Here is a 17,326-nt window from a genome sequence, read left to right on the forward strand (position 1 = left end):
ACAAACTTGACATGAGTCAGCAGTGTGATGCAGCAGCTAAAAAAGCCAATGCAATTCTGGGCTGCATCAATAGGAGTATAGCATCTAGATCAAGGGAAGTAATAGTACCACTGTATTCTGCTCTGGTCAGACCTCACCTGGAGTATTGTGTCCAGTTCTGGGCACCACAGTTCAAGAAGGATACTGATAAGCTGGAACGTGTCCAGAAGAGGGCAACCAAAATGGTCAAAGGCCTGGAAACGATGCCTTATGAGGAACGGCTTAGGGAGCTGGGTATGTTTAGCCTGGAGAAGAGAAGGTTAAGGGGTGATATGATAACCATGTTCAAATATATAAAAGGATGTCATATAGAGGAGGGAGAACGGTTGTTTTCTGCTGCTCCAGAGAAGCGGACACGGAGCAACGGATTCAAACTACAAGAAAGAAAATTCCACCTAAACATTAGGAAGAACTTCCTGACAGTAAGAGCTGTTCGGCAGTGGAATTTGCTGCCAAGGAGTGTGGTGGAGTCTCCTTCTTTGGAGGTCTTTAAGCAGAGGCTTGACAGCCATCTGTCAGGAATGCTTTGATGGTGTTTCCTGCTTGGCAGGGGGTTGGACTGGATGGCCCTTGTGGTCTCTTCCAACTCTATGATTCTATGATTCTATGATTCTATGATTCCTTTGCCGCCTTCCCGCGCTACATTCTATGGCCACGCTTCGCAAGATGAAGTGGTGGTCATAGAAAACCTCGTTGTCTTGCAAATGCCTCACACAATGCAAAACTCTTTCGTCTTGTGAGTTTTTCATTGTACGAGGCATTCGTCTTGCGAGGTACCACTCAGGGCCGGTGCTAGGGTTTTTGCGCCCTAAGTGAGATCACCTTCTGGCGCCCCCCACCCATTAATAAAAAATAAAATAAAATAAATAGAAAATAGAAAAAATACAAATAAAAAATAGGAAAAAATAAAAAGTAGAAAAAACAAAAAACAAAAATAAAATAAAAAACAATTGATCCTCTCCTTCTCCTTCCCCTCCTCTTCCTCCTCCTCCTGCCTGCTTCCTCGCAGCCACTGCGGGACGAGCTGCCCAAGCGAGGAAGCCATGGAGAGGCGAAGGCGGGATGCTCCCTCACAGCCGCAGCCGCCGCTCGGGGCCAACGCCGCCTCATCCTCCTCCCCGAGCTTGGCTGTGGCGGCGGCGGCAGCGCTGTGAGGGGGCGAGGCGGCGGTGACGCCCAGACGCTCAGCGCTGAGGTGCGCTGAGCCTCCAACCGCCGCCGCCGCTTCGCCCCCTCTCAACACTCTGAATGGTAATTATATAATCTTTTTTAACACTAGCATTCTCTTCAAACTTCACGATCCTCAGAATCATTCATGAAGACTCCTTGTCTTCCTTGTTATGCTGTTTCTTTAAGCAAGCTTGCAAATATCCATTTTCCCAGACTGAATCTTCCTGCTACTGCTCTTGCCCCCTTAACACTATCCCTACTAAGTACTGGAGGAAGAGTGAAGCTTATACCTGTGGAACTTTAAAATGTTATCCTTAATACATTCCCCTCCCAATATTCAGCTAGGACCATTCATATCCTCTTCTGTCCTTCATGTTACCAGATTCATTCTTCTTAATGAAGCACATTCAGTTTTTATAATGTATCAACAACATGAAATTCAGAGTTACTTCTTCCTTTCTCTCTGAATGTTTTGGATGTTGAGAGAACATCCTCATGTCATACCAAGGACTCAGCTACATTAGACAGAAAAGTATTGAATGCATTATTATTTGTCAATTTCCTTTTAAAACTGGGGTGCCCAGAACTGGACACAGGACTCCAAGTGTGGTCTTACCAAAGCTGGAGAGAGTAGGACAGTGGACTATGACTTCCCTATACTTCTTATTCCATGAACTACCCTGAGACACACAGGTATAGGGTGGTATATTGTTGTTGTTGATGTTTAGTCGTTTAGTCGTGTCCGACTCTTCGTGACCCCATGGACTATAGCACGCCAGGCACTCCTGTCTTCCACTGCCTCCCACAGTTTGGTCAAACTCATGTTGGTAGCTTTGAGAACACTGTCCAACCATCTTGTCCTCTGTCGTCCCCTTCTCCTAGTGCCCTCAATCTTTCCAAACATCAAGGTCTTTTCCAAGGATTCTTCTGTTCTCATGAGGTGGCCAAAGTATTGGAGCCTCAGCTTCACGATCTGTCCTTCCAGGGAGCACTCAGGGCTGATTTCCTTCAGAATGGAGAGGTTTGATCTTCTAGCAGTCCATGGGACTCTCAAGAGTCTCCTCCAGCACCATAATTCAAAAGCATCAATTCTTCAGCAATCAGCCTTCTTTATGGTCCAGCTCTCTATGGTCCCCTTCATGGATCAATGCCTTGTCATGGCGAAGGGGCTTGAATAACTCAGAGAAGCTATAAGCTATGCCATGCAGGGCCACCCAAGATGGACAGGTCATAGTGGAGAGTTTTGACTAAACGTGATCCACCTGGAGAAGGAACTGGCAAGCCACTCCAGTATCCCTGCCAAGAAAACTCCATGGACAAAGACAACAGGGTGGTATATAAACTCAATTAACAACAACAACAACAACAACAACACTGATGCAGCCTAGAATAGCATTGGCCATTTTTTCTGCTGCATCGTACTGTTGACTCATGTTGAATTTGTGGCCCACCAAGACATCTAGATCCTTTTCACATGTGCTACTGGCTTTAAAATGATTTTTGTGTATCTAGGGGGGGCACTGCCCCCCAGCTTTGCCCATGCTCAGAGCAAAGGACAGGAGCCCTGGACTGCCGTCTTTTCTCTCTCTCACCAATCTATATATCACATCAGATCCAACAGGGGCCAAATCCACTGTCCATAAAGGGTTTCTGGAGTCACAGTGAAAAACTTTCTGGAAAGTGTCGTTCTCATCTGGCAATGGAAAAAAGCTCCATTCAATCTTAGTTTGAAAGGCATGCATGAATGAAACAGCAGGAAGCATAATGTGTGAATGTAGCATGGAAACATGTAGAACGCTCTTCTTGTCACATGCACACACAACGTCACAGAACTAGAGAATTAACGCAAAAGGGCAACTCAGTGATGAAGGGAGTGCAGCATCGTGTTCCAGAAGACAAGTGGCTGGTGCTTAAAAAAAAAATAAGCAGAGAGGATGAGCCTAGAGGCACAACAGAAACTGCTAAAACTGCATTGTGGGGGAATATGCAGTGGTCTTGTGAATCATTGACCTGGAATTGCACAGCAGCACCTTCAGGTCATGTGGGTGTCCCTTGTTGATTCCAGCATCCACTCGGTCAAGACCAGACCCGGAGGCAGGGATAGTCTTCAAATGACTAAACCTGCCTCCTTGGTAATGACATAGTCTGGTTTTAGCGTAACTCCTCCTCCTACCGGTGATCACTGAGATTGGGGGTCCCAGTGCACCCCACCCCCCGTGGAACCTGCCTCAGCCATTCTGTTGGCTGAGGCCCACTCCAACTAAACATTTGGAAAAACTTTCTGACCGCAAGAGCTGCTCAGGCGTAGAACAGACTCCCACAAGAGGTGGTGGACTCTGCTTCCTTGGAGGTTTTTAAGCAGAAGTTGGCTGGCCATCTGTCATGGATGCTTTAGCTTTAGCTGAGATTCCTGCATTGCAGGGGATTGGACTAGATGATCCTTGGGTCTCTTCCAACTCTAAGATTCTATGATTTTCCCATTAAAATCCTTTCATTTTATCCACCATTCCTTCTCAAATTTCAGTTTTCTTTATTTCCCCACCTTGTTGAGCTAAGCCCATAACACTTGCTATTATTATTCAACACAAGTGGGAACCGAAACCAAGTATTGCAGTGTGGAGTGTTCCTGTTCAACCAGCCGCATCATCCCTTTCCAATCCTTGTCCCTTATTCCTGCTTTTCCATTCCTCCACTCCAAACAAAATTATGCATTCTATGACCACGGAACATGCTGAGTTTCTATCAGGCTGTTTTTGGCTTGGGGTTTATTTGTTTGCCCCCTTAGGTTCCTTCTCCTTGAAACTTTTCTATACCTTTTCAATTGCACTGGCAGGAGCCCTGGAATGTTTGTGTTGTGCTGACCTTGCCATTGCCTCACCCCATCCCCACCTCTACCTTCCAGTAAGTGGCAGCAATGTGACCAGGGGAGCAACAGGGTCCCATCATGCCATCCACTACTGCTAAATAATCTTACAGGTATCAAGATTTTGGCAATGCTTCTGTTCCCTCTCAGTGAAAGTAAAATAACGGGTCAGTCAGGCATGAATACATCTTCCTTCTATCTCTTATTTAGTAGTCATCTGCTGAGAGATTTTATCCATAATTACCGTAATATTATTTTCAACAGATCCTAAACTATAGTCAAAGGATGTTCATCTAATGTGTGTCTTACTAATTTTTAAATTAATAGATGTGCCATTATTTGCATGACCCAAAGTATCTAATTTTAAGGTTAAAATAATTCAAAACAAGAAGACATACTGCCAATTTTTATTTGGTGTATTTATTTCCTTTTATTTAGTCAATTATAAGCTGTCCTTCAGTAGCAGGGTTCTCAGAATGGCATACAATTTATTTTATGGGAAACACACACCTCAAGCCATTGGGGGAAATAAAGAGCAGAACCTTTAATGAATGCAAGGTATTACTAAGTAATGTATTATGTGTTGCAAATAATTTTCTATTCCCCCCACACTCACCTCCATCTTGAAATTTGCTTAATCTTTCAAAGTATGATGACATAGGCATTTGTACAATATCAAGGATAGCCAGTAATGTTCTAGTCAGTCTGAGTAGCTCACTGAAGCTATAAAAACCAAAGTATATAAGATTGCGAGCCAGGTGCACAACCTAAAGAAAAGGAAGAGGGGGGGGGATAGGTCAGGAATATCAATAGAAAGAAAGAGGTCCCAACATTTAACTAGCGATGAATGGACCCACGTGGCTGCCCTCCAGAACTACCGGTAATCTAAATTTTGTGGTTATCTTCTGGAGATTAACAGAAATCAATCCAAACTATGGATTTGACCCAGAACAGAGTAGAGCCCTATCTCCTACTATGAACTGTTGACATAGCTGCACACCAATCAATGGCTTTCAGTTTCCTCTCCTTTCCTACATAAACACAATTTACTGAGGAAAAAGGAGGTGATGGGGAGACCAGGAATACCCTGGCAAATAAATCCCCATCAATTTCAATGTCCAAAGGTCAGTGTCTGCAGGGGTATTCTGACACCCTTCACCACCATGCCCTTCTTCACTTGTAAGTTGTAAGTGTTACAGCAGGGACAAATTACAGGTCCATTTCTGATGAGGCTAGATGTTATCCAAAAAGAGACCAGGTTTGATACCATCAAATAAAAAAAATGCATATCTGAAATGCATTTTTCAGATATGCATCCTACACTAAATTATATGATGGTAGAATCAGTCTATGAAAGGGCAGTATTCCTAGTCCCTGCCTGTCTAAATAGTCCCCATGCTGGAGCAGCCTTTCCCTACCCTTCCTTGTTCAAAGATACCACCCCAAACCCTACCAAAGTTTTCATAACCTCCAAAAGGCACCTGCAGAAAATTCTATCAGCTGATACAGGTTTAAACAAGAACCAGAAAGATAAAAATGTGCCACTTTCTCAGCACTTAAATTTTGTCACACCCACACATACAAACATACTTCTGCAGGATGGAGCTGAAAACAACTGATGTGGCCACTGCAGGTTGGTCACTTATATTGCTGTTTTTGATTAAAGCTGACATGCTGCAATCATTAGGAATTATGCAAATTCAACAACATTTGCATAGATTTGCTATTTGGTATAATTTATTCTATTTCTTCCAGTTATGTGGAGAGGTATGAAGCTATGCAGGGCACTAGAGCCCTGTCCCTAGAAACAATGGAAATTTATTTTTTATTTGTAAAAACATTTCTGTCCAAACATTTTATGTATAAAAAATATCACAGTGGTTAATAAAATCGTTAAGTTAAAAACAAGTTTAAAGTAAAAAAGTACAGTAAGGAAGTTAAAAACAAATATCAATAGATCCTTGTGGGGGGTGTTATTTGGGTTAGGGACTGGGGAGAATGGCACCTGGACCTGCAAAAAGGAGAGTTTAGGAGAAAGGCTTGATCTCGCTTTGTTGCCAAATCAGCCTCACAAACTTATGGAACAATAAAAAACGCTCCTGCAGATTATTTCAGTGATCAAGCTGAAATAAGGGTTCAGGTGATCTCTGAGGTATCCTGAACTCAAGTTATTCAGGGCTTTGTAAACCTTGAACCTGGCTCAGGGGCAAATGGTTAGCCAGTGCAGCTTTTTAAATAATGGTGTCACATGTTCTCGATCAAAAGCTCCCAACAACAACTTGGCTGTAGCGTTCTGCACCAGCTGGAGCTACTGAACCAAACCCAAGGGCTGCCCCATATAGAGCACATTACAGTAATCTAGCCCTGAGGTTACCAACACATGGTTCACAGTGGTCACGCTATCGCCGTCCAGGAACTGCTGTAGCTGGTGAACCACAGGTGAAACTCGAAAAGTTAGAATATCGTCAAAAAGTTCATTTATTTCAGTAATTCAACTTAAAAGGTGAAACCAATATAGGAGATAGGCGCATGACATGCAAAGCAAGATATGTCAAGCCTTTATTTGTTGTAATTGTGATATTATGGCATACAGCTGAAGAAAACCCCAAATTCACAATCTCAGAAAATTAGAATAGTGTTTAGCTACTCAATCCATAACCCCTGCAAAGGGTTCCTGAGCCATAAAAGGGCTTTTATGGGTATGTCCGTAGCAAAAGGAAGAATAAGGAAACAGTGTGGTCACATAGAGGAGAAGATGGTGAAATGCGAACAGGGGACAGAGAAAGGGCAAAACTCCTCAATGCCTTCTTTGCCTCAGTCTTCTGCAAAAAAAGAAAACAATGCCCGACCTGAAGAATATGGAGCAGATGATTCAGCAGGGGAAACACAGCCCAGAATAAGTAAGGAGGTAGTATAAGAATACTTGGCTAGTTTAGATGTATTCAAGTCTCCAGGGCCAGATGAACTACATCCAAGAGTATTAAAAGAACTAGCAGAGGTGATTTCAGAACCACTGGCAATAATCTTTGATAATTCCTGGAGAACAGGCGAAGTTCCAGCAGACTGGAGGAGGGCAAATGTTGTCCCTATTTTCAAAAGGGGGGAAAGAGTGGACCCAAACAATTACCGCCCAGTCAGCCTGACATCAATACCAGGAAGGATTCTAGAGCAGATCATTAACAAACGGTCTGTGAGCACCTAGAAAGAAACTCTGTGATCACTAAAAGCCAGCATGGGTTTCTGAAAAATAAGTCATGTCAGACTAATCTGATCTCATTTTTTGACAGAATTACAAGCCTGGTAGATGAAGGGAACACTGTGGATGTAGCCTATCTTGATTTCAGCAAGGCCTTTGACAAGGTGCCCCATGATATTCTTGTAAAGAAGCTGGTAAAATGCGGGCTAGACAATGCTACCATTCAGTGGATTTGTAGCTGGCTTACTGACCGAACCCAAAGGGTGCTCATCAATGGCTCCTCTTCATCCTGGAGAGTAGTGACTAGTGGGGTGCCACAGGGTTCTGTCTTGGGCCCAGTCTTATTCAACGTCTTTATAAATGACTTGGATGATGGGCTTGAGGGCATCCTGATCAAGTTTGCAGATGACACCAAATTGGGTGGGGTGGCTAATACCCCAGAGGACAGGATCACACTTCAAAATGATCTACAGATTAGACAACTGGGCCAAAGCAAACAAGATGAATTTTAACAAGGAGAAATGTAAAGTACTACACTAGGGCAAAAAAAAAATTTGAAAGGCACAAATACAGGATGGGAGACACCTGGCTTGAGAGCAGTACATGTGAAAAGGATCTAGGATTCTTGGTAGACCACAAACTTGACATGAGTCAACAGTGTGATGCAGCAGCTAAAAAAGCCAATGTAATTCTGGGCTGCATCAATAGGAGTATGGCATCTAGATCAAGGGAAGTAATAGTACCACTGTATTCTGCTCTGGTCAGACCTCACCTGGAGTACTGTGTCCAGTTCTGGGCGCCACAGTTCAAAAAGGATACTGACAAGCTGGAACGTGTCCAGAGGAGGGCAACCAAAATGGTCAAAGGCCTGGAAACAATGCCTTATGAGGAACAGCTTAGGGAGCCGGGTATGTTTAGCCTGGAGAAGAGAAGGTTAAGGGGTGATATGATAGCCATGTTCAAATATATAAAAGGAAGAGGATGATATATATATAGAAGAGGGTGAAAGTTGTTTTCTACTGCTCCAGAGAAGCGGACATGGAGCAATGGATTCAAACTACAAGAAAGAAGATTCCACCTAAACATTAGGAAGAACTTCCTGACAGTAAGAGCTGTTCGGCAGTGGAATTTGCTACCAAGGAGTGTGGTGGAGTCTCCTTCTTTGGAGGTCTTTAAGCAGAGGCTTGACAGGCATATGTCAAGAATGCTTTGGTGGTGTTTCCTGCTTGGCAGGGGGTTGGACTGGATGGCCCTTGTGGTCTCTTCCAACTCTATGATTCTAAATGGTCTCTCAGTCTGCTTCCACCTAACTTTCCATTAATGTGCTTTGATACAACACATTGGGAACATCCAAGTTCTTTTGCAATTACCTTTTGAGGCTTTCCCTCCTTATGGAGGTCTCAATGATGGTTTTCTGCACAACTGGTCAGGTCAGCAGCCTTTCCCATGATTGTGATTCCTACTGAACCAAACTCCCCAAACTTCCCAAAGATCACACACAACATATTCATACAGGTATTAAATAACACTGGGGAGATAATAGTGCCCTGGAGAACCCAATGGCACAAGTGTCAACAGGCTGAGAAACACTGACTCAGTGATACTTTCTGGATACAACCTTGATGATAAAATCAGAACCATTGTAATACAGTGCCTCTGATGCCCATATCACTAAGTCGGTCCAGAAGGATACCATGGTCAATGGTATCAAAAGCCACTGAGCAATCAAGCAGAAGTAACAGGGTCACACTCACTCTGTCCCTCTCATGATGAAGATCATTCATCAGGGCAACTAAGGCCAATTCAGTTCCAAAACCAGGTTTGAACCCAGATTGTAGTGCATCTAAAATAATCAGTCTCTTCCAGGAATAACCTTCTCCACCACCTTTACCAAGAAAGGGGTGTTAATTGGTCTATAGTTGTTATACTTTGTTGAGTCTAGGATGGATTTTTTGAGAGGTGGACACACCACTGCCTCTTTAAGGGCAGCAGACCCCCCAATGCACAAGGAGGTGTTTACCAGACCCGTGACCCATTTGGTCTCCCCACCCCAGCTAGGTTTAACAAGCCAGTATGGACAAGGATCTAATGAGCATCACTGCAAGTATCCTGTCCACATCCTCAGGCCACCTCAGCTGGTACTGTCATAATTAGGGTTGCCACCTTTGGTTGGGCAAAATACAAGACAGGTCATGCAAAATAAAGGACAAATTGGGGGGGATTGGGGGTTAAAATTACTTTACCTGATGCAGAAATGACTTCAAAGCAATCCATTACATTTATCAAATGGAAGCTATCAGTAACTACAAACATTCCAACAATATTGAAAGGAAATCCTCCCCACCTGCTGAATTTCTGCCTATCAGAAGGAAGATAAATGTAGAAACCCAGCCAAAAAAGAAAAAAAATAAGAAAGCGGGGAAGAGATAGCAACAAATTATTAGTTTTGAAGTGGCTGAGGTTGCTGCTCCAGGAAATGTTTTACTCGTCCTCTTAGGCAATGTTTCTTGGGTCCCTAGCTGTCTTTGGATTACAATTCCCATCACCCCTAGCTAGTAAGACCAGTGCTCAGGGATGATGGGAATTGTAGTCAAGTTTGGGAAACATTGTCTTAGAGCCATTGGAAACCCAACCCAGAAGAGCCTGCTGACTGGCAAGCTCTATTGGCTAGAGTGGAGTTTCAACCAGCCAGCTTGGGAGGGCAGGCTAAACCTCCAAGGTGCCTAGCAAGCTGGCCTGTGTGAGACAAGCAAGTTGGGGTGAGTGCACAAAGGAGTAAACATTAATGCCAATTTTATTTTTTCATGACTTTGAAAATGGGACAAAAGGCATCACAAATGAGACAGGGAACACTGCTGCTCAAAAATGGGACAATCTTGTTTTTTAAGGAGCTAGTGGCAACACTAGTCACAATAGCAGCAACTTTATCCTCAGAGTGTTTAGTCAGTGACAGCTAGTTACTATGTACTCCAGAGGTCTGCCCCTTCATCAAGATTAACCAACCTACAGCCACACAGAACAGCTCTGTTGGACAACTCCCAGAGGATGCAATGGAGGCAGTAAAGTAGGATCTCTCACCGCCACATGATAGGCCCAGTTATGAGCCTGAGCATATGCTCGGTTGACTCCTAAGTACGTTTTGCGCCACTTATGCACCAACCCTCTCCCAGGCCACCTCACTGACTGCAACTCTTAGCTGTACCAAGCAGCAAAATGGACCCCACAGTGCTGGAGCAATTATATCAATGGCCCTACAAGTCTCGCCATTCCATAGGGCCTTAACAGGATCAACTGTGCTATCCATTAAAATTGTACTGAACCCACCCTCTGGCTGTTGTTGGGTATTCTTAATAACCTTCCCCACCCCATACTCGGTTTGGTAAATTCAGAATCAGCAAGACCTCAAGTGGGAAACTGCATGTGCAATGGTGAGGGAGGGGGCAGAGAATGATGGCAAATCAGCTGATCTTCTGCCACTGCTTCCCTTTGCTCTCTCTTTTTTAAAAAAAGTTGAAAAGTACTCAGTACTGGCAAGGATAACAGAAAAATACCTCAAAAGTTAGCTTGTTCTTCTGTTTGTCTCCAAAAGGAAAAGGCTGGTTCACAACTTCTTTCAAGTACTCCTCTACAAATTCCATTGTCAAAGCAAATTTCCTCTTCATGTCATTTCGTGAGGAATCTGTGAAAGAGTCGTACCTACAAAGCAAGACCATGAGCAAAAGCTGAATAAGTGGGAGTAAAGGTTTAATAAATATTTTTTGGTGCCTCACAAGCACAAATGTTTGATAGGTTGTTGACATCTCCCAAGAGCTTCTCACAAATCCCCAAGGAAGTTAAAGAGGAGTTGGAATCATGAGAATCAGCGTAGACCTCACCATTAATTATTACTATTTGTAAATTTTATACTGCTTTTAATTTAATAATTAATTTGTTTTTATTGAAAAACATCCAGAGTCTATATTAAAAGGTGGGGTAAATAATAAATAAAACAAAAATTAAGCTGGACTGTACATCCCGTTAAGCAGCTGATGATATACTCTAGAAATCTACTACACAAACTCAAAAGGTCCATCCTGAAGATATATAAATAAGCAAGGCTCGTCGAAAACAACAACAGAAACCTCTACCTCAAAATAAGGACCTCTTTCATGAGCCCGTCTCCTTCTATGAATGGAAGCTCTTTTGGTTCACATATAGAATCCAAGCTTATATCTACACACAGCAGGAACCCGTAGCCTCTTCTGGACACCAACGTAATGCATGCATTTATAAACTTGTATTAGCCATGCCCATTTGTTGCTGTTTTATGTGCACACACAGTGTGGAACCCCAGGCAGCAACTCACTGCAGAGCGTTAGTCATTTAATGCAAAACCTGAGGCTTGTCAGCAACGGTACTCTAAGGCACGTGAATGCTAATTTGAAGCAGTTGCAATGCAGAAGGCTATGCCACATAGCTTCTTCCTAGGGTTAACTATGCCCCACAAAAAGGGTGGTATTGGTAGTTTTGTGAGTGGCAGGTGAATTTAAAGAGCTTTCATTCAGGATGAGGTAGTCACTGGATGATTACGATGGTGATCTTCTTCTTCTTCTCCTTCCCTTGTTATGGATCTTCATGGTAAAAAAAAGTCAATACTAAAATGTTATACTCTGTTACCCACCCAGGACAGAAACCTTTTCACTTTCATGCTGCATGAAAATTATCAGGTTTTTATTCTCAGAGATAATAAGAAATATTGTGTATGTCAGGGTTGAGACAGACGAGGAGGAGTGGTGGCTAGCTCCCCCTGACAAGCCCCCTCAGAGGAATCTGAGGAATTCACACCTGGGGAAGACTGGTGGAGGCACTCCTCGGAAGAAGAGCAATCTGACAGGGAGGAGGGAAGGTCAGAACTGCAGCAACAAGTCGATCCAGAACCAGGCCCCAGTCAGGCAGGTTATCAGATGACCCCTTCCCCCCTCCCTTCTCTGCAAAGGAACGCAGAGCTGAAAAACGCCGGCTGCAATTAGAAACAGCTGCAGCTCATAAAAAGCGGGAGAGGGAACCTGCTACTTAAGAGAGAGGCCGGCTGGCCACTCCTCAGCGTCTGCAACGTCGTTCTGAAGTGCCTAGTTGCCTCGCTCATCTTGTCCTTGGTTCCTGTGATCCTGATCTGGCTTTCCTGACCCCGGCTTTTGGATTTCTGCCTTGAACTGACTTTGGCTACTCTTGACTCCACGTAAGACTTCTGGCTTCCCTGACCCCGGCTTTTGGACTTCTGGCTTTAACTGACCTTGGCTACTCTTGACTCCCACGTAACTGTCTGACTTCAACTGGCTCTGACCAGACTGTTGACCTTGGCTTATCCGACCCTGTCTGCTGCTCTTCAGTGTGCCTACTTGCTGGCACCCTAACAGTATACTGCCTTTTAAGTTCTGGTCTGGGAAAACAGTGGGATATAAAGTAAATAGCTATAATAATAATAATTGCTTCATAAGAATGTAAGAAGAACCCTGCTGCATCAGAACCAGGATCCATTTAGACCCATAATGTAAACCAGAGTAGCCTGCCAAGGTTCTTGTGTGCCGCAGAAGTATCTCACCCAGTGGGGCAGAGTTGCAAGATTAGCTTCCTGCCAAGATGGGGAGGGGCAAGTTTGGGCACACCGGTGGAGCTAATCCACTGCTCTAGACAATGCACTTGTACCCTGCCCCCTTGTTCCTCTCCCTTCCAGTAAGAGGCACTGCCAGGAAGCTAGCACTATGGCCCCACCCCACAGAAGCAAGCCACTTCTGGTATGCTCAGAAGCAGGCAATGGCCTTGTCTTATTTGTCTTCAGAAGACTGTATACTGCCTCTGAACATGGAGGTCCCATTTAGCTATCAAATCAGGTAGCCTATCCTACATGAATTTGTCAAATCATCTCTTAAAATCAAGTAGAACTGTGTCCATTATGCCTTATTTATTTGTTTATTTTTATTATGACTACTCCTACAAATGAATCTGCCACTAATCAGTGAATGTTCCATTTTGTTTGTTGCAACAGGGAACTCACTCGTGGATAGTGATCTTGGTAGGGATTTCGGTCCACAGCCTGGCATACTTCACAGGCACCACTATCTCCTGGGGATCTCTATCCACATGCATATGCAGCAGGAGACGGCAGAAGGAGGCTCGCAGGTCGTAAGGCAGGCTCTCATCCGACATGCAGCGCAGGATCAGATCCACCGACAGCTGCGTGGAAATCTGGTTTATAGCCAAATACTGGCGATCCAGACACATTCTTGCAAAGAGGTTCAACTGGTACCTTAGAAAAGGTAATAAAATAATGTCATTTCCATTTCTGTGTTTGTTACTCAATAACCTGGTTGCTAAGGTACCAGTCTAAATGTCTGAGAAACGTTACATAAACTCAACCAACACATTACTGGACTATGGCTGTTAGACTCTTGCTCAGTTATAAAATAAGATCCACATTACATGGTGTTAGGCCTGGGCAATGTATCAATACATCACCCAGGACTGCCATGAGGGCCACAGCACGATGGCAGCTTCACCCGGTGGTATACCAGGAGTGAAACCGCCACTGCTCCTGAGTCCTCCGCCTCCAGCACCCAGCAGCAGGAACAAGTGGCACCAGCTGGGCCTGAGATTGGGGTGGGGGTGGGGAGAAACGGGGACAACTGGGCACGAGGTGAAGGAGGCTTGAAATCGGTGTGTGCATGTGTGTGTAAAGGAAGAAGCAGTGAGAATTGGGTGTAGGGTGAAGGAGGCTTGGCATTGGTGTATGTGTGAGGGAAGGAGCAGGGGAAATTGTGTGTGTGTGTGTGTGTGTGTGTGTGTGTGTGTGTGTGTGTGAAGGAGCAGGGAGAATCTGTCATATGGTGAAGGAGGCTTGAAATCAGTGTGTTTGTGTGAAGGAAAGAGCAGGGAGAACCGGGCATGTGGTGAAGGAGCCTTAAAATTGGGGTGGGGGTGAAGGAAGGAACAGGGAGAATCAGGCGTGTGGTGAAGGAGGCAGAGAAACCAGCTCCTCAGGAAATTAGCTGCCCCGATGGGAATGGAGGCTAGTGAGTGATGCAAAGCAGGGAGGCAGGCCTCATCCTTCCCCTCTCCTAAGTTGTTGTGTGTGTTGCATCCCCTCCATTTCATATTGCAGTGTTTGGCTGGTGATACATCACGAGGTTGAAATGCTGACATCGCCCAGCCCTACATGGCGTACATAGCACTACTCCGAATAAATCCCTCAACTGCGTTGAAATTCTTGCATTTAATAGCAGTTTTGCCAAAAGCCATGCCTAAAGAAAATGATAAGGACACAAGCTGATTTGTGGATTCCAAATCAATCAGCTGACTTGCAGTACAATCAATCTTATGCACTTTACTCAGAAGCCTGCTACAATGTGTGTGTGTGTGTGTGTTGGGGGAGGGTTTTCTTCCTGGTATATGTGCCAACAATTGCAGTCTTAATTTAATTCAATGAAACAACTTTAGCTTAAATGAAGACCTATCAATGAACTGAAGATTGTGCATTAAACAACTCAGGGCTTGTTCAGATTTTATTTCCCCTCCAGGAAATGAAGCAACACCAAGTTTGATTTAATTTGATGTTGGTATAACTTTACATTCTTCTATTAGCAGAGTATCTTACACGGGGCTCTTTATAGTCTCCTAGCCATGCACTGATCAGATCCACATTCTTGTAGCTTCAACAATGCGAGTGGGTGTTCCCATGCCATTCATCTGACCCCCAGTGAAGTTTCTTTCACAGATCAATAGTAGTCTTTACCCAAAATACTAATTTAGTCCATACCCAGCAATGGGTATGCTTTCAGCCTTGGATTACATTGTACAAAACACCATTGCAGAACCTTATAAACACAGCTTTGTTCAGACATTGTTTTCCAAAGTTTATCCCACTTTCTGGTGGAACCATGCTGGAGATGGGTGTGTGTTCAGTATATTTTTTCTCAAAGGGAAAATTCTTACCTAAGTAAGTACCAAATTAATGCTTAGCTCAGGACTCCAAAATTTGTGGAGTGTGTGTTGTGGCCTGTTAGGTGCTTGAATTCAGGCAATGAACTCTGAGGACACTGAATCCAGAGAACACAGAAGGAACAGAAAGGATTAACTTGTGTCCTGTGGGACGAATAATTCACCTTTTTGGAAAGCTGCTTTACCTGTAATAAGTGAGGACTTCTAAATCAGCTTTGGTGCCCTCCTTAGCTTCTTGGGCAAGATGCCTGATTGCTTTGCCATGAGGTTCCTTGTTGCTATCAATCCAGTACAGCCAAACCTCTTCCTCGTCTAGATCATCAGAGAGGGTGGAGCAATCCAAGGGGTTGTCCATTTGCACTGAGACCAACCTTAAAACAAACAGTTTACACTATACCTATGGTACTAATGATCTACTTAAAACTGTGTGAGACAATGTGAAATAATTAAACAGAGGTCAATTAACTTACTTGGTCTGAATGAGAATATCAGCATTTCCTGGGCTCAGCATATATTTGCAAATAAGTTCCTGAGTGACTGGGATTGCAGTTGTGTTAGAAACACACAAGTCTGACAGATAGTCCAAGAACCTTGAGGTGAGGGGGAGATTAACAAGAAAATGGGATGGGTCACACTGTAGGAATTTATTGAAAAGAAACAACACAATGATTATCAAAAGTACCCTATCCGTAAAATACTGAATGCAAATTTATATTACATATAGTGCAAAGTCTATGTAATCTATCATTTGTTCATGATCACAGGTTCATGGTCACAGATACACAGATAAAAAGATTATCAGGGTACAATTTTTTAAAAGAAAGCAAAGAAATGGTGTGGGCTAATTCAAACCTTGGCTCTCGATTCCTCCTAAGTAAATTTACAAACGTCTCTATTTCTTTAGCTGTGATATGTTTCTCTAGTAGCTTCCTGTTGTTGTGCAACAAAGCTGTGATTGTGTCTTCTGCCAATATATCATAGCCGATCTGAGACTGCATGACGCAGAAGTTCTTAGCAATGTATTCCTGGAAGAAAATCCCAGGGTAGTCTGTCACCAGCTTGAAAGATGGAAGTTTCCACACATGACCCACACCCCATTTTTGACCAGCAATATTTAGTTTGATAGGCAAGTAGATGAGAGACCATGGTTCCTTTCTTTAGGTCACTAGAAGCATACTCCATATCTCCTGGGTTTAGCTGTTTTAGTTGAGTTTCTATCTTGACCCTTCTCAAGGCAGAGAAGCCATTAAAATCATTAAAACACAGGTAAACAACAACAAATAACCCAAATCAATCAAATCTTTTCCATGTCTAATTATATTAAAGATACCCCAAGAGGAAAGTTTGGCTCTTCTGGAGTTGGATTCAGGTTTGGACTTTCACAGAGCTCTGAGAGAAGGGTTGCTCCACAACTGAGGCAGCCACCAAGAATGTTGGTCTGTAACAGCTGTCTCCAACTTGGTGCCCTTCAGATGCTTTGGACTACAACCCCCATCAATCCCAACAAGCATGGCTGATGCCCATGTTGGCTGATGTGCTGTTGTGGTCCCACGGAAGAGCCCATGGAGCAAAGCCTTTTGATGCCTTTTGAGCAGGCATCCCCAAACTGCGGCCCTCCAGATGTTTTGGCCTACAACTCCCATGATCCCTAGCTAACAGGAATTGTAGTCCAAAACATCTGGAGGGTCGAAGTTTGGGGATGCCTGCTTTTGAGCTTCTACCTCCACTTCTGCTAGGCTTCACCTCTTTGTGGAGAACTAGAGTCTCTTGAAGGTCCACCCTTCTGGCCTGACAAAGGGCACCTCTCTTGCATTCAGTGGCCTTCCACCTGGTGCACTCCTGGTGCCATTGGACTGGCAAGGTATTACAGAGGCGCCATAGACTCATAGGACCGAGGGCCTTCTGGCGGTTCCCTCGTTGCAAGAAGCCAGGTTGCAGGGAACCAGGCAGAGGGCCTTCTCGGTAGTGGCGCCCGCTCTGTGGAACGCCCTCCCATCAGATGTCAAAGAGAAAAACAGCTACCAGATTTTTAGAAGACATCTGAAGGCAGCCCTGTTTAGGGAGGCTTTAAATGTTTAATAGAT

At 44.0% G+C, this 17,326-nt stretch overlaps 1 protein-coding gene across 7 annotated transcripts in view; it reads right to left on the minus strand.

The window, feature by feature from the left end:
* Positions 1 to 17,326, minus strand: part of ITPR2 (inositol 1,4,5-trisphosphate receptor type 2) — a 277,002-nt gene that overhangs the window by 161,370 nt on the left and 98,306 nt on the right. For all 7 annotated transcript variants that reach the window (XM_035127537.2, XM_035127538.2, XM_035127539.2 and 4 more), the window contains 6 exons: positions 16,095 to 16,267; positions 15,713 to 15,832; positions 15,428 to 15,613; positions 13,303 to 13,554; positions 10,820 to 10,964; positions 4,689 to 4,839 (listed from right to left, as the gene is read on the minus strand). In XM_035127537.2, coding sequence (XP_034983428.1) covers positions 4,689 to 4,839; positions 10,820 to 10,964; positions 13,303 to 13,554; positions 15,428 to 15,613; positions 15,713 to 15,832; positions 16,095 to 16,267 — 1,027 coding nt within the window. The remainder of the gene's footprint in view (positions 1 to 4,688; positions 4,840 to 10,819; positions 10,965 to 13,302; positions 13,555 to 15,427; positions 15,614 to 15,712; positions 15,833 to 16,094; positions 16,268 to 17,326) is intronic.

This window comes from Zootoca vivipara, chromosome 10 (assembly GCF_963506605.1).
Source record: "Zootoca vivipara chromosome 10, rZooViv1.1, whole genome shotgun sequence".
Lineage (NCBI taxonomy): Eukaryota > Metazoa > Chordata > Lepidosauria > Squamata > Lacertidae > Zootoca > Zootoca vivipara.